The sequence below is a fragment of the Physella acuta genome, unplaced genomic scaffold (genome assembly GCF_028476545.2).
Source record: "Physella acuta isolate Inbredline_101_S28 unplaced genomic scaffold, ASM2847654v3 ptg001509l, whole genome shotgun sequence".
NCBI lineage: Eukaryota > Metazoa > Mollusca > Gastropoda > Physidae > Physella > Physella acuta.
In genome coordinates this window covers 11206-30305 of record NW_026733024.1, presented here as the reverse complement: position 1 = coordinate 30305, position 19100 = coordinate 11206, and the positions used below count along the sequence as shown (strand labels likewise).

General features: G+C 38.2%; 1 protein-coding gene across 1 annotated transcript; it reads left to right on the top strand.

Annotated features, from left to right (window-relative positions):
- The first annotated feature begins 16289 nt into the window (after positions 1–16289).
- On the top strand, positions 16290–17807 carry LOC131928492 (protein PF3D7_1417600-like). The gene has a single exon (XM_059284556.1). The coding sequence runs from the start codon at positions 16290–16292 to the stop codon at positions 17805–17807; it is 1518 nt and encodes a 505-aa protein (XP_059140539.1).
- The last annotated feature ends 1293 nt before the right edge of the window (positions 17808–19100 follow it).

Sequence of the window (19100 nt, the reverse complement as noted above, 5' to 3'; positions counted from 1 at the left end):
ATATATATATATATATATATATATATATATATATATATATATATGGTCTGTCAAGTAATAGAATACATTGAAATAGCAGACGTCTTAGGGACAAAGATCTGGCACGCTGACAATTTTTTTTAATCGTTCAATTTTTGATACATTTCTGATTATAAGTAATTGGTTGGTGTTTAGACCCAGCGGTCTGAATTCGAACTCGAGACTTTAGGGCTATTAGCCTAGCGTTCTATCGCTTAGGCCACGCTGTCCCGCTGACAGAAATTCCACAATCTGAGATATTAAAACGAAGAGTACAACCCTGGAATTGTTAAACTTAGATGTAAGCAAATGAGGAAGAATGTTGGTATACTGAAATGTTCTTTAATATTAATAGTATGTGGGCTCATATTTTAAGGCTTCGCTATTTATACTTACATATCTTTTTGGCAATAATAGATTACTTTTTATTAACATTTTGCATTTTTATCAACTAATTTATATAGTATATTTTTATTTAAAGAAATAGAGTGTGTACTCTATTGGCATACATTTAAAATTTGCAGTAACGTGTCATTTATTACTTATGTAAGAGTTGACTCCCCTAGATAATAGATATTAATATCTCTGTACATTCTGTTATAAACAATGGTTGTACCTATAATCTATATTCTATAGTAATTCGGGCAACTCATCTGATTTTATTGTCTGGCATGAGAATCATATTATATCTACTAGCTGCAAACCCGTGCTCCGTCACGGTAAATCGTTTTGGGAACAGAGATTTAATGATTTGTTATACTATAGTGCTACACTTGCATATCCCTTAAAGCAATTAAAGCAAAATGGATAAGCAGCTGACTGCATCATCATCTTTCTATAAGGAGTGTGTAAAAAAATTGGAGCAATTGTAATCTTTATGTTTTGTTTTTTTTTTTGGAAGGGTTCTAAGAGAGATATAGTTTAATTAATGAGATTTCAATACATTAAAAAAACAGAGCCGACCACCATAAAATAGACCTTACAACACATAAACTGCAATCTGAAGGACTGACACACTACCAGCCCGCTTATATATATATATACATATATATATATATATATATATATATATATATATATATATATATATATATATATATATATATATGAATATATATATATATATATATATATATATATATATATATATATATATATATATATGAATATATATATATATATATATATATATATATATATATATATATATATATATATATATATATATATATATATATATATATATACTAGCCGTCCCGGCCAGGCCCTGCTCTGGCTTCTGTGAAAAACCTTTCTGTTAAAGGCCATTACCTGTGTGTTTAGTAATCATCATAAACCCGGCATTGCTCACCCAAACCACGACCAACCAAAACCAAAACAACAAAACGCAAACATAACGCTAACACAATTACAAATACAAACGAAAACAAAAACCTAGCAACAAACCCAACCACAACCACAAACACCAATACAAACACAAAGAAAAAACAAACGAAAACAAAAACCTAACAACAAACCCAACCACAAACACCAATACCAAAAAAAAAAACAACGAAAAAGCAAACGAAAACAAACCAAATCCAAACGCAAAACCAACCAAAAACACAAATACAAACCCAAACAAAAAAAACACAAACAAAAACGAAAAAAGAAAGAACAAAAACGAACCAAATCAAAACGCAACCACTAACGCAAACCCACCTAAACACAAAGAAAACACTAACGCGAACATAAACGCCCGGGGCGGAATCACCTGTTTTAGCTTAATGAACGACTATAGTACCCCAACTTATTCATAGTTTTTGCACTCACTTAAACGAACGCGCCTGTTTCAATTTAATGAACAATTATAATACTCCAAGCTTATCCGTAAAATACCTACAACATTTGCACTTGATCAATCCCCGCTAATTATATAATTATTTTTTTCCCAACACCAAAACAAAGTAATTAAAAAGTAAATGCTTTTCAACTAATGCAATGGTTTTATAAAGGGAAGTAATTGTGTTTTGCCTAATTTATCAAAGGGAAGTAAGCGCTATAGGACTAAATAAAGACATAATTAGAATTTTTGTAAAAGATGATATTTTTTTAAAACTTGTGTTTAATGAACATGCCGAAAATTATTACTGTAATTTGAAAAATGAAAATTATTTTTCAACACTTTTAATAGTAATTTTTTAACTCATAAATTTAGACAAACGCGCACGATAATTTTCTAACACTTAAATCCATCGATAACCAGCGACAAACAAACATATGCGTTACAGAATTGAGCTTTATATATATTAGATGAAGATACCCGCCAATAAAAACAGCTCTGTGTTATATCTTATAACTGATACAGCAGACGATAAGTTGTCTCCGATCCGAAGCGGAGATATGAATGGTGACCTTGCCAAGTGAGTGTTGTGTTTGTGAAGTGGGAGCCCCAGGGGTCGGGGGCGAAATGATCTAGACATATTGCACGTCAGGGCGCGTGCGACAGGCTATCTGGGTCTGTGGTGTGTAAGTGTTGGTTATGGTGGTGCAACGTGCGTATGTGAGGCGAGGTGGTGGGGGTAGGGGGTGGGGGTTGGGGGGGTACGTGAGAGTTGTAATTACGATTCAGAGTGTAAAGTGGGGGGGGGGGGGCTACAATGTGGGGGATAGTGGCGTTAGGATTGTGACAGAATACGTTGTTTAGCTTTTAGTATATAATACGTTATTCTTGATGTTTTTTTTTTTTTTTTTTTTTGTTGTTTTTTTTTTTGTTTTTTTTTTTACTTTTTTAATCACTTTTCAACTTTTTAATTTCAGTAATACGAGCCGACCCGCAGCGTATCATACGCCGCTATTTAGTTGTTTTATTTTCTACTTTTCAGTAATTCATAATTTGTGAATTCGACAGTACCAATGCTGCCACTGAAAATATTTGCAGCCTCCTCTTAGTTATTTCTTAGTTACCTCCTGTAAGTTTAAAATCGAACTAAATTATCTGCCCCTAATAGAAACCCGGCTCTACGGCTCTACGTTTTATAAACATTTAGCTTTGTAAAAATTTAGCGTGACCACAGCTCACCAGACAATGTGGGGGTGGGGTGGGGGTGATAGTTATAGAGAGAAAGAGGGGGGACTGCAAGGAGGCGATTGCAGCTTGTTTTCTAACGGCTCCCAGAAGAGAATTATATATATAGATTGTTTCAGTACGCAAGCGAATAATATGAATACGAAGGTGTATTCGAATTATTTATTGGGTTTTTTGGTTATGTGAGTGATAGTAGTGTCTCAAGACGAAGGACGGGGGGATGCGGATCGCTCTGGGTGGCACCATTGACATGGGGGGGGGGGGAAGGCAGACCACAACGAAATGAAGCTAATATTTATGAAAAAGTCTACTTTTTTCCATTTATATTAATTGCTTATCACAGTTATATACATCAATTATTATGTCACTATCCTGGACAGGGATGTCATCAGCTTTTCTATAAATTTATTACATCAAATATATCGTCGTAGGCGGATGGGGGTCACCGCACTCAGGGTGTCACCCGACCTAGAGACGCCACTGATGTGCGATATTATACTCTGTTGTACCTACCACTGGGCCACTAACATGCGCCCAGGAAGAAGATCAATAACACCTGTGATAAATAGATCTGTCATTGTTTTCATTAACCCATACTAGACAGTAAACAATATGTTGTTCTTTGTAAGTGTGACTCTGTTTACTATCTCCCCTTATTTGAGTTGTCGCCCCTTTTTTTCAAGGCTGTCTCCCTTGATATACATTTGAATATATTTTGTTGTCTATTGTCCTGTACTTGTTCCCCTTGTGGACATTCTAAATTCGTGTTGTACCGTTCTAAAAATAAATCCCATTTTGTTTAATCAGAGAAGAAATGGGAAAAAAACATATTAAAAAACAATCTAGCCCCTTGATCGAGTTAAAGTTAAACGAAAAGAAACAGCTTTAACGGGTATTACATCTGTTTATAGATATTTAAAAGCTATCTGTAGTAATGGATCAGCGATTCTATTGTCATATTTATTTGGATATTATCAGATTTTTAAAAATGTATTTTCAGATTAATATTAAATAATAAGTTGAAATTGAACAGAATTCGTTTTATTCAGTAAAAGCACCGTTTTGAAATTTACCGTTATTTGGGGCGGGTGAAAATTTCCAGCATTTTGCCCGGCCGTCGTTACCTTCCTTAACATGTCAGGTACGCATCAGAGCTGAGTGGACCCAGGGTCGACTTACGGACTCACGGGATCAGAACTCGAGATTTTCGGGTTAGCGTTCAAACACTCTACCATTTGACTACGACGTTGTTGTTGTTGTTTTGTTTTTTTTTAATTGAGCGATTTGTTTATTAATCTTAGGACATTATTTCCAATTATTAATTTTATAAAACAATGGGGTGAACACTTAAAGCTACCTTCACGCACTTCAAAAAAAACATACTTTGATCGACCCCAACACGAACCTGACAGAAAAAAAAAGAATCCAACTCTACAAAGAAAACATAAAACTTATTGGAGAAAAACGATGCTAGAACTACATGACGGTGATATACAGTATATAAGCAAATCCAGTTCTTTAGTGAAGGGTGGTTTCGTTATTATATCTACTTTGAGGCGAAACGGACGAAGAAGTGAAAAGAAAATAGAAAATAGGTGTTTTGTAGGTATACAATATATTTACACAAGTTAACATATATAACAGATCATGTTTCTTTAAGAAAGCTAATCAATATCTCGAATTTTTTTTCAATTACTTGAGTTAAAAATTAATCATGGTTAAAATTTTTGTTTCCTAAAAATAGCATAAATTTCAATCTTGTACATTTAAAATTAATTAAGCTTAATTGTTTGACCTGTCAGTAAACGCACGGAAACTTTTACTCTGACAGCCTCGTTTTCAGCTTTTAATTGAAACGTCACTGACCCGATACGGAAATAAACGTTACGATACTAAAATTAGACACGGCCTAGAAACAGCGGATCATGAAATTAACTCGCACTATTCGGGTTGTATTTGATTGTGTTGTCTTTGTTTCGAGTACACTTTTTGTTCTGAGTCTAAGTTTCTCAAATACAGAATTTCTTTCAGGCATCTCTTCTTCGGGGAGGGGGGGGGGGGGGGTGGAATTTATGTAGAAAAATGATACTTTACCAATGTCCTCCACCCTTCCCCCCTCCGAAAAATTTAGTTCCCCCACCCCCAACAGTTGGAGAAAAAAGTCTGAAAGAAGCACAGCTCCCATACCAACCCGGTGGGGAATTTAGAAGACAAATGGGTCTTCGGGTTCAATTAGTGTACTATCAGAACACTAAGAGGTCGTTGACCCCGAGGTAATCTCTACAATGGGTGTTTGTAAAATTGCTTGCTCGCACGCATGGATGGCTTAGAACAGTGATTCTTAATCTTTTGGAGGTACCTCCCCATTTTTATATGCGCATTAACTGAACATTATACCACTAGTTCTATTGCCCACGCTGACAAAATCCGACCGTGAATCATATGGGTTGGGTGTGTCTTGTCCTCCGTCGAACCCATGAGACTGACTCACCGAACCCCTGGGGTTCGATGAAACGCAGGTTAAAAAACCCCTGCTTAGAATTGCATAACACGTAACCAAATAGTTAAAGGCAAAATCATAAGTGTGTTCTTTGTAGTTAAGTACATATAGGTAAATGTCAAACTAAAAAAAATTAAATAACATTACGTTGAAATTGTGATTTACACAATTTGTGAAATGTACTAGTAAAAATAAATTAATAAGATCTATTTTTTGTAGTTGAGTACATTTAGGTAAATGGCAAACTAAAAAAATTAAAAAGTGAAGTGAAAAAGGGATTATGCAATTACGTTGTTTGTCTATAACATATAAATTGGCGTCTAATCGTCTTGCGAGAGAGTTGTCTATCTGAGAAAATTTGACATTAAGTGTTCAAAATATAATTTCAAAATTGATGAGAGGTCAAAGAAAGATTGTTATATTATGTGTGCGTGAAGGTGTGTATGTGGGTTATTGTTTGAATGTTTGTTTGTTTGTTTTTATCTCTTCATTATATCGTTTTAAATTCTGATTCTACGGAATTTAATTTCGAAAATCGTAAAAAAATATAAGAATGAATCTTTAGCATTTTTATTTTTTATTATTGGCAATTATTTTGTTCGAAAACACAATGCAACGATAACAAAATGGGATAAGAAGTCTTTCTTATTAAATGATATGTAAGAAATCAGACTGAACTATTTTTCAGTTTCATCTATTCAAGTGGCAGGTATTAAAACAGTAGGAAATTAGACTGAATTTGTTTTCTTATATCAAACTATTCAAACCGGAAATCCGAATTTACCCCAGCCTAGTGCTCCAACGTCGCGTCATAAGACATCAGTCAACAGACCTCCCCTCTCGGTCCGACGGTCATAAACAACAACAGACCGGCCCCACCCTGGGGACCGAACACAGCGTAGTCCCACGGCCCCTGGGGTAATCGCCGCAATCGTCCATCCTGGTCCCTCTCACAGCCGTCGTGTCCGCGTCTCGGCTGTCCACCCCGCGGTACTGGACGCCAAGTCTGGCACCGGTAAATCACGTGATCCCCGGCGAATCGGAACGAGGTCAGTCCAAGGGTCACTCAGCGGCCTTAGTGCCGTGTTTGACGAGTACAGTGGACGTTTCGACCCAAGGTCTTCGGTAGCATGTTTAAGTTGTCGTTCTTAGCTGCATTACGCATGGGAAATAGAACCCACACCAGTGGTTCTTCAACTTTGTGGCATTCACCGAACCCTTCTTAATAGTTAAGATAAAGTTAAATCGTGAATCATGTAAGTCGGGGGTGTGTCTTGACCTTCGCTGAACCCCTGTGACTGATTCACCCAACCCATGGGGTTCGATCGAACCCATGTTAAAAACTACAGATATATACTTACACATTTAATAATAGTTATATTTATTTTACCCTTTCAACAGCAACAGGTTGCATTATGTTTCTTTATGAAGTCACTTCCCATATATATATATATATATATATATATATATATATATATATATATATATATATATATATATATATATATATATATATATATATATATATATATATATATATATATATATATATATATATATATATATATATATATATATATATGTATATATATATATTCATCATTTGTGTATGAAGCTGTACGTATTGCTAGCTATTCAATTATAGTCACATGTACTCTACGTGTATACCCCATTGTGAAAAAAAAAGCGGGGGACATCCCAACTCATGTTTTATAAAGAACGTACTCTTATAAATGTGAGGAATACTTACTGGCGATACGATACACTCTTAGATGAGACAGGCTGATGAGCATGTTTATGGCAGATCAAAGAGTTTTATTCTTGAAGGGGAGGTAAGGAGCGATGAATATATATTTTTTATTCAGATGTGTTCCTTGTTGATTTGTGTGTGGTCAGATGTATTTACGAGTGTTCGTCTTGCTTGATTTACATGGGGGTCAGCGTTTTGATTTATGTGTGATCTGTTTGTGGATTCACAGGTCATCGGTTTTTATTTGGATGTGGTCAGCTAAAATTTGTACGTGTCCTCGGTTTCATTATTTAAATTTCATTATTTAAGTGAGGTTTTTTTTTTTTTTGAAGCTATGTTTTAGCATAATTTTTTATTATGTGCGAAAATTGTATTCTGTTCCTTGTTTCAATTCCAGACATTGATATATTTTACATCATCATTTAGCACAGAAGCGATCGATACACGGTAATCAAACCGATATCCAAAGCCAATGAGTTACACTTACAGAGTTTCATCCAGGCATCTGCCCCCCCCCCCCCCCCCTCCGAAGAAAATCCCCCACCTCGTCAATATCAAGTGCCCCCCACCACCTGGAGAAAAAAGTCAGGAAGAAACACTGTTGAGTTAGTCAGAGTTTGCCGTGTTGAGGCCTGCCTGGCTAATGGGAGACACCTCAAAAAAAATTTGAAAAAAGCAGAAAAATTTTTAAGTAGCTTTCAACAGTAACAAACAAAAGCAAACTAACATTACCCCAATTTCCCCCCCCCCCCCCAAAAAAAATATTTAGACTCTACCTCCACCCCCCCCCCCCCCTCAACCCACCAGATAAGATACCGAACCCAGTGTTGCACACCAAACCTCGGTGCGTTCTGGTTTATCATTTAACGTCGCACCGCGATGAAATGTTTTGAATTAAAAAGTCATGCAAATCTCGTTCCCAAGACGCACTATGTTGGTGCGTATCTCTATTGCGTCATGCTGTAGAAGATAATGCTAAATTCAACATCGATTGCGCCTAACCCTAACTCTGACCCTAACCCTAAATCTACCTTAAGCTATGACCGGGGGAAGGGCAATGTCCTAATGGGCGGGGGGGGGGGATAATTGACAGGGCGGTAATTACTCCGGGGGTAATGTGAGGTAGGGTGGGTAATGTCCGGGGTAATTGACGGGGGGGGGTAATGCCCGGCCCTGTTACCATCGATTCAGTTAGAGTCGGCGTTATAATGCCGTTGTAATGATAAAATGCAGTTGGAATTTCCATCAAAAGGTAGATGGAATGCCGTTGTTATTCTACCGAAATGCTTTGGAATCATATAATAATTAACACAACAGGTAAAAGATGACAGGTTTAAAAAAAAACATGGAACTAGTTAGTTCGTTGTGTTGTGTTGTAGCACAACTTGAAACTTGCGGTATTGTTGTAACAAGTAGCTTCGTGCGCACCGGTTTGTCTGGCCGATAATAGGACAGGTACACCTGGGTGTACTCAGGTGAGTTCAAGCTCTGCCTGAAGACGAGATAATCTTGCAGGTAGGTTGCAGGTAGATGCAAGTAGGATACATGAAGGTGCAGGTAATAAGGGCAGGTAGATGACGGTAGGTTGCAGGTAGATGTGGGTAGGTTGCAGGTAGATGCGGGTAGATGCGGGTAGGTTGCAGGTAGGTTGCAGGTAGGTTGCAGGTAGTTGCAAGTAGGATACATGAAGGTACATGTAGATGCAGGTAGGTTACAGGTAGATATTCAATAATTCAACAGTTCAGACAACTACCACACATTCCACTATAATCCACATATTCAAACAAATATCACACAATCCATTTTTATCCACGTATTCAAACAACTATCACACAATCCACTTAATTAAGGAATTTTAGTTTGGTATTATTGACGAATATTTTGTTGATTTCATTTTGGCATGGTGCCCCATCGACGGAATAATTCTTCAATTTATTAGGGGACCGGATGTTGTTGTTTTTGTGTGTATTGATTGTTGAAACACTTCCTATGCAGAGAGTAATGGAGAACAAAATAGCGATAAAATAGAAATTTATATTTCAAAATACGAAGCTTAAGTGTAAAATAAAATAGTACTTTACACCTGAATTATAGATTCTTGAAAAAAAAATTATCGTAGAAAAATCAATGTTTTACAATTTCTCTATAAAAATTATGATTCGCTTTATTTGATTATATTTTTAATTACATACTTGACAGTTAAATGAATATTTAGCGAGGGAGCTGTCAAAAGTTAATCACTGCTAGAAGCCGATTCTCCCCCTTGCTCACACTTTTATTAGAGTGGCTATCGACTGGCCATCACATGACAGATGACAGACGGCACAAATGATGCGTCATTATCGCGGATTGCCGTACAACTTCCATGCCACAGAATGCCTACAGATTTTTTATTTGTTTACTTTTTTTCTGGTTCGACACTTCTTGTTTTAGTGGGAGGGGAGGGTGATGTTAACAAGTGAGGAATAATCTTAACCCTTTATCGTCCGGGGTTTTGTCCTGTCTTTCATCATTATCTTTTTCCCGTTTGTGCCAAGAATACATGGGGCAGATGAAGTAGAGTTCATCTGATTCTGAGACTAGGCTTATGAAGGGTTACTGTGGTCGGCATTATGCCAAGCCGCCATTGTTTCTCTAACGTGAGTTAGGTACCCACCAGAGCTGGGTGGGCTCAAAGACGTTTATGGATTTTAAACCACGCTATACCTTCAAATGCCGAGGCCTATGAATCAGATGAACTCTACTTCATCTGCCCCATGTATTTTGGGCACGAACGGGAATAAGAAGAAGACTGTAAAAAGATATAATATAATTGGGTCTGTGAATGATATGTTTAAATCAAAGATACAGGAAAAAGTAACAATCGACTCCCAATACTAACATAATGTGAGTTATTATCATAATTCAATGCTTTTCAAACTGTACACAGCGACGTTTATCATTGTTGGTATCTCCATCTGTGGATTGGGCCATTACCAGAAATCTCTAGAATCCTTGGTCTATTCTTGTATTTGGTTGTATGGGTGGACAAGCTTTGTAGTGTTAGCATAAATATCACGTCTTAAAGTGTAATTTTTTTTTTCATTTCATTGAGGGTACTTTTTGAATGCCTGCTTTAAGGTGATACTTGGTATTAGGCGGGGAAGGTAAAGAAGTCATTGAAGGCCATCAAATGAATGGAGGAGGCTGCTGGTTACACTACTACATACAGCAGCAGAGGACTGAGAAAGGTGGCAGAAAATTATCAGAAAATAAACCGTCATGACCCAACGACCCCCAGGGGTTAGGGTTGCGGTTAATTGATTCGTTGGCGGTTTGGGTAGGGTGTGCCTTAACCAACCACAGTGGAAAGTTGCCCGTTCTTTTCAAAAGGTTACGCGCATACTATTTTTAAAAAAGGAACTAAGAGTAACGAGATAAGTGATGAAAAAAAAACTAAAAATTAACACAAATGCACACATATATATATATATATATATATATATATATATATATATATATATATATATATATATATATATATATATATATAATTACCTCATCAATGTTAATACATATAGCACTTTAAGTCCTTTGAATTTTTAATATTAAACATTAATTTATTTTAGTTACTTCCCATATGTAAATTCAACACTATCAAGGGAAATAGTACTAAACTTAATTCCAATTGAAGTAAAAATCCAGCAAAAATTAAGAAGTAAAAAATTAAATTCAAGCGTTATTGATTATCTTTATTATGTATTAAGGAAAAATGAACATATCGAGGTTTAAGTAATTTGTATTGATGTTAGAATTTTTTTTATTACTCTAATTTAAAATAAGACATGTTAGCTTTGTTAAAATCCTAATTAGAAAAGTAATGGAAGTTACACTTGTCAATTTGTTAATCATACTGGGTGACTTGTTTAAAACTTTACCTAATTTTTTTTTTAGGTTTCTGTTTCTACATGATAACTATATAGTTAACACATTGATGGCATACAAATTTAGAAAAGTTTTAATACATGTATATAATGTTTACAGTACAAATGAAATTTCCTTTCCAATTTAGAGCTTATAGATCAGCACATAACATTTATAACACAAGGTTTCTCCCAATAAATTGAAGACATATCTAAAAAAAAAAAAAAAAACCTAATTTTTTTTTTACATACCGATATTCATTAAGTATATTTCATACCATCTTACTATAAAAAAAATATTTATTTTAAATTTCCCAAAAGAAATTTTCACGAATGGAGTTGTATACAACCTTCAGACATTTAGATCATTAGTTTGAAAATAGCGCGTTAAATTAGCATCTTCTATCATTGTTTTTGTTGTACTTCCTCGTAGACGAAGTATAGAGGAAGTATTGTAATCGTGCAAAAAATCAAAATCGCTAGTTTCACAAATCTCGATGTTTTACACGTCCATGAGTCGGAAAAACAGAGTTTGGCAATCTTGTCCGTATGTCTGTGTGCGTATGGATGTGTATGTGTGTGTAAGTATGTAGGTGTGTCTGTAAACACGATAAATTGAGTACCGTTACAGACAGGTTGAATACATTTCATATATAAGTATTATATCAAATGTGTAGTTCTGTATTAACTTTTCAGCAATTTCCGGTAACCGGAAGTGGAACCTTTTCTACTTTCAATTTTTGAAAAGTCTATAACTTTAGTACTATTTCAGTAAAATAAATGACATTTCACATGTACGTAAAAGATCTAATTCTCTGCCTTCTTTCTAATTTTAAGTAATATCCGTTGACCAGAAGTAGTAATTTACGCTATTTCCGATAGATTGTAATGTCTTTTCAGCGTTAAGATTCTGCAGCGTACTGTCTCTATTTCTGTATTGAATATCTGCAATCCACATGGAATTCATCATGTTTATCCATCTCGTTCACTGAGAACAGTGTGGGCGGTGGCTCTATGTGAGCAGATATTCTAAGATCGCTCTATGTGTGCAGATATTCTAAGGTCGCTCTATGTGTGCAGATATTTTAAGGTCGCTCTATGTGTGCAGATATTCTAAGGTCGCTCTATGTGTGCAGATATTCTAAAGTTGCTCTATGTGTTCAGATATTTTAAGGTCGCTCTACGTGTGCAGATATTCTAAGGTCGCTCTATGTGTGCAGATATTCTAAGGCCGTTCTATGTGTGCAGATATTCTAAGGCCGCTCTGTGTGTGCAGATATTTTAAGGTTGCTCTACGTGTGCAGATATTCTAAGGTCGCTCTATGTGTGCAGATATTCTAAGGTCGCTCTATGTGTGCAGATATTCTAAGGTCGCTCTATGTGTGCAGATATTTTAAGGCCGCTCTATGTGTGCAGATATTCTAAGGTCGCTCTATGTGTGCAGATATTCTAAGGTCGCTCTATGTGTGCAGATATTTTAAGGCCGCTCTATGTGTGCAGATATTCTAAGGTCTCTCTATGTGTGCAGATATTCTAAGGTCGCTCTACGTGTGCAGATATTTTAAGGCCGCTCTATGTGTGCAGATATTCTAAGGTCGCTCTATGTGTGCAGATATTCTAAGGTCGCTCTGTGTGCAGATATTATAAGGTCGCTCTATGTGTGCAGATATTCTAAGGTCGATCTATGTGTGCAGATATTCTAAGGTCGATCTATGTGCGCAGATATTCTAAGATCGCTCTACGTGTGAAGATATTCTAAGGTCGCTCTACGTGTGAAGATATTCTAAGGTCGCTCTATGTGTGCAGATATTCTAAGGTCGCTCTATGTCCAGATATTCTAAGGTCCCACTGTGTGTGCAGATATTTTAAGGCCGCTCTATGTGTGCAGATATTATAAGGCTGCTCTATGTGTGCAGATATTCTAAGGTCGCTCTACGTGTGCAGATATTCTAAGGCCGCTCTATGTGTGCAGATATTCTAAGGTCGCTCTATGTTGGCAGATATTCTAAGGCCCCACTGTGTTTGCAGATATTCTAAGGTCGCTCTATGTTGGCAGATATTGTAAGGCCCCACTGTGTTTGCAGATATTCTAAGGTCGCTCTATGTGTGCAGATATTCTAAGTTCGCTCTATGTTGGCAGATATTCTAAGGTCCCACTGTGTTTGCAGATATTCTAAGGCCGCTCTATGTGTGCAGATATTCTAAGTTCGCTCTATGTTGGCAGATATTCTAAGGTCCCACTGTGTTTGCAGATATTCTAAGGCCGCTCTATGTGTGCAGATATTCTAAGGCCGCTCTATGTGTGCAGATATTCTAAGGCCGCTCCATGTGTGCAGATATTCTAAGGCCGCTCTATGTGTACAGATATTCTAAGGCCGCTCTATGTGTGCAGATATTCTAAGGTCTCTCTATGTGTGCAGATATTCTAAGGTCGCTCTATGTGTGCAGATATTCTAAGGTCGCTTTATGTGAGCAGATATTCTAAGGTCGCTCTATGTGTGCAGATATTCTAAGGTCGCTCTATGTGTGCAGATATTCTAAAGTCGCTCTATGTCCAGATATTCTAAGGTCCCACTGTGTGTGCAGATATTCTAAGCCCGCGCAAAGATCGCCAAGACAAGAGCTATTGTGTTTACAAATAGCTAGTTTGTCCTGACGAGTTGTCGGCCTTAGACCTCATCATTACACCAAACAAGCAGTCAAAAAATGAAAGGTGGGGCTATTTTTGTTTTACGTTGGCTTTAGGGTTAACATTAAACATTGTAACCCTTCTTGGAAACAGGAAAGCATTATTGAAACGCTCGTGTTAAAAGAATATTTTTCTTCAGCTTAATGATAAGAAAGGCTTCAGCAAATGCTAGAGAAGAGAGAAGAAAGTTCGAGAAATAATTAATAAAACATAATTATCTGCAGACCATTAACACTAAGATTTGTAAAAGCATGGGTAATGTAAGTTTTTTTTTTTATTAAACGGCCATTACAATAATGCATTAGAATATAGCTATTTTAGAAAACCAAGAAAACGGTGGAATTATCTTACGTTTTGGGAATACAGTAGAATGATAGTTATTTTACTAACCCAGTTGACATATAAAGCTATTTTAGGAAATCGGTAGAGAATACTAAATTTAAGAAACCGGACAAATTGTAGAAATTTTCAGAAATAAACATAATTATAGCCATTTACAGAAACCAGCAAAATTGTAGTACTTTTAAGACCCCAAACATTGGGTTTAAAAAAACCAGCAAAATTATAGCCATTTATACAATTCAATAAACCAGTACACTTAAGCCATTTCAGGAAATCAGTAACTCCGAAATGCGAGGGGCATTGATGCATGAATGTGGGGGGTAAATTACTTGTCACGCTCCAAATCTGAAACCCTAACAAGAGTTCTACACAAATTTGATGAGAACGTCACATCCGGTCAGGAATAAAAAAAACTCTCTACCCCAGGACAGTAATGGCAGTCTAGACAAGATTTTAGGGGAGGTCATGTTGACATGACCAGATTTCCTATCACGTCTTTTCTTGCACTTCCGGTATGCGTATCGTCAGCATCTAAGCTGTTATGTACGTAATGATACGTGTGACGTAAACAGCCAGGCAGTCCGATGTTGCAGCTTTTTTAGTGAAGTGGGATGGGTTGGGAGAGGGGAGGGATTGGTAGGAGGGGAGGGTTTGGTAGGAGGGGAGGGGTTGGGAGAGGGAGGGTTTGGTAGGAGGGGAGGGTTTGGTAGGAGGGGAGGGTTTGGTAGGAGGGGAGGGGTTGGGAGAGGGGAGGGGTTGGGAGATGGGAGGGGTTGGTAGGAGGGGAGGAGTTGGGAGAGGGGAGGGGTTGGTAGGAGGGGAGGGGTTGGTAGGAGGGGAGGGGTTGGGAGAGGGAGGGGTTGGTAGGAGGGGAGGAGTTGGGAGATGGGAGGGGTAGGGAGGAGGGGAGTGGTTGGTAGGAGGGGAGGGATGGAGAGAGGAGAGGGGTTGGGAGAGGGGAGGGGTTGGTAGGAGAGGAGGGGTTGGTAGGGGGGAGGGTTGGAGAGAGGGGAGGGGTTGGTAGGAGGGGAGGGTGGGAGAGGGGAGGGGTAGGGAGGAGGGGGGCTGTTTCATGAGCAGGCTAAAGTACCAAAAAGCGAAGTTGTGCATTTCAGATAACCAAAACAAAATGGGACGGCGGTAGAGTGCTAGGCTGGTAATCCAAAAGTCTCGAGTTCGAATCCGTGTCCAAGTCAGTAGAACGTCGCTGAGTCCACCCAGTTCTGGTAGATACCTAACTCACGTTAGGGAAAGTAAAAGCGGCTGGGCAAGGTGCTGACCACACTATACCTTAAAACGCCGAGGTCATGAAACATATGAACTCTATTTCCTCTGCCTAATGGATTGCTTGGTCTAAAGAGAATTCTTTATTATTTTATGTTTATTTTAAAGCAAAATAAAGTAAGTTTTTCTCTTCGCTGTTTTAACTATTTCTAATTAGTAATAAAACAAATGGTGTTAGTTACCTCAGTCTGTTTTATTACTAATTGAATTAACCTCACTGCAGCTACCATTTGTATTTAACTATTTCTAATTGTACCTGGTTATTAAAAAATAAACGATTGTTTTGTTTTTTTTCATTGTTTTTTTTTATATTATTGGACAAGATAAAATGTTACTATTTTGGAAAGTACATGATTTGTTTTAACCATTACGGAAATTCAGTTTTTTCGGGATTTCCCGTTTACCGTTCATCTGTAGTATTTCCCTCGCTAAATATACACGCGATCATCGCATCTGTTGTCTCGATACAGGACCACGTGACATTTTGTATCAGCGTGAGATGGTGTCGGTTGTCCGTGGTTGTATGTGGTAGGATAGGTTATCTGTTGTTCACTGGTCATGGCCTGTATCAGCATAGCTTACATAAACATGGCCCATATTAACATGGCCAACAACAAAATGGCCTAAGTCAAAAGTGTCCTATGAAACAAGGTCTACAGTAAAATGGCCAAATTCAACATGGCCTACATGAACATGGCCCACATCAACATCGCCAAAATCAATATGGCCACATGAACATGACCTACAACAAAATGGCCTACATCAACATCGCCTACATAAACATGGCCTACATAAACATGGCCAAAATCAACATGGCCAACACCAACATGGCCAACATCAACATGGCCAACATCAACATGGCCTACATCAACATGGCCAACATCAGCATGGCCAACATCAACATGACCAACATCAACATGGCCAACATCAGCATGGCCAACATCAGCATGGCCAACATCAGCATGGCCAACATCAACATGATCAAGATCAACATGGCCAACATCAGCATGACCAACATCAACATGATCAAGATCAACATGGCCAACATCAGCATGGCCAACATCAACATGATCAAGATCAACATGGCCAACATCAGCATGACCAACATCAACATGGCCAACATCAACATGACCAACATCAACATGGCCAACATCAGCATGGCCAACATCAGCATGGCCAACATCAACATGATCAAGATCAACATGGCCAACATCAGCATGACCAACATCAACATGATCAAGATCAACATGGCCAACATCAGCATGGCCAACATCAACATGATCAAGATCAACATGGCCAACATCAGCATGACCAACATCAACATGGCCAACATCAACATGACCAACATCAACATGGCCAACATCAGCATGGCCAACATCAGCATGGCCAACATCAACATGATCAAGATCAACATGGCCAACATCAGCATGACCAACATCAACATGATCAAGATCAACATGGCCAACATCAGCATGGCCAACATCAACATGACCAACATCAACATGGCCAACATCAGCATGGCCAACATCAGCATGACCAACATCAACATGATCAAGATCAACATGGCCAACATCAGCATGACCAACATCAACATGATCAAGATCAACATGGCCAACATCAGCATGGCCAACATCAACATGACCAACATCAACATGGCCAACATCAGCATGGCCAACATCAGCATGGCCAACATCAACATGATCAAGATCAACATGGCCAACATCAGCATGACCAACATCAACATGATCAAGATCAACATGGCCAACATCAGCATGGCCAACATCAACATGATCAAGATCAACATGGCCAACATCAGCATGACCAACATCAACATGGCCAACATCAGCATGACCAACATCAACATGACCAACATCAACATGGCCAACATCAACATGGCCTACATCAACATGGCCAACATCAGCATGACCAACATCTACATGGCCAACATCAACATGTCTAACATCAACATGGCCTACACCAAAATGGCCAAAATCAACATGGCCAACATCAACATTGCCAAAATCAACATGGCCAACATTAGCATGGCCATATCAACATGTCCTACAAAAAAATGGCGAACATCCACATGGCCACATCAACATGGCCAACATCAACATGGCCAACATCAACATGGCCAACATCAGCATGACCAACATCAACATGGCCAAAATCAACATGACCAACATCAGCATGACCAACATCAGCATGGCCCAACATCAACATGGCCAACATCAACATGGCCAACATCAACATGACCAAAATCAAGATGACCAAAATCAACATGGCCTACAACAAAACGGCCAACATCGGCATGGCCAACATCAACTTGACGAACATCAACATAGCCTGCACCAACATGGCCAACATCAGCATGGCCAACATCAACATGGCCTACAACAACATGGCCTACATCTATATGGCCAAAATCAACATGGCCAACATCAACATGGCCTACAACAAAACGGCCAGCATCGGCATGGCCTACATCAGCATGGCCAATATCAACTTGACGAACATCAACAAGGCCTAAATCAATATGGCCAACATCAGCATGGCCTGTACCAACATGGCCAACATCAGTATAGCCTGCACCAAATTTGAAAGGCTACCGTCTACTTGTCTATACATGTCAGGCCATATATTGGTTTATTTATAATAATTTATATAGATCTAGACTCCACTAATTGATAGTCTATTCATGTTTTTATAGTTTAAAAAGTAAATATTGCGGTCATTAACCCCACAAATATTGCAAAGTTGCAATAAATTGTTAGCATATTAAAAAAATACTTTCAAGTAACAGGAGAGCAATATTTTTTTTTTGTTTTTCTTTTGTGTCTCCATCTTCTATCCCTCTGACGTCATCCTCCCACACTAGCACCAACAGCACGTACATAATCCTTCAATAATCTTATTCCCAATACACCCACACATCCCCACACCCACACATCCCCACACCCACACACACACACACACACACGCCCACCTGCCTGAACGATGGATTACAGAGTTTCCTCCAGGCATCCAAAAAATGTCTACCCCCCCCCCCCCCCCCGGACGAAATAAAAATTGTGTAGAAAATATATACTTTTACCAGTGTCCACCCCCCTTCCCCCCACCGGAATTTTTAGTCCGCCCCCCTCCCAAAAAATTCAAAGTACCCCCCCCCCCCCAAAGGAGAAAAAAGTCTGGATGAAACACTGATGGATCACCTCAAATCCCACTACACCCCCCCCCCCCCCACCCACCCTACTACGTGTTCATACGCTTGAAAATTTGATCAAACGATTACACATTCATTACACCGGAAGACTAATGTAATCATTACATTTTAGTTATATGGTATTTTTTTAACTATATAGCCATCCACCTTTGCAACCGCCCACCTATCTTTAACATTGTCAGAATCCCTTGAATACTCCATTCTGATACACCGAGACTTGACAACAAAACTTAACATCATCACCTTCACTCATTAATATTTCAAAGTTAATATCTCAGAATAATTAATTAAGCAAAAACCATCGAGGCTCTTAGGGGATTTCAAG

What these genes read in the sequence shown, in the direction of transcription:
- LOC131928492 (XM_059284556.1), top strand. Translation starts at nt 16,290, where the DNA reads ATGACCTACAACAAAATGGCCTACATCAACATCGCCTACATAAACATG.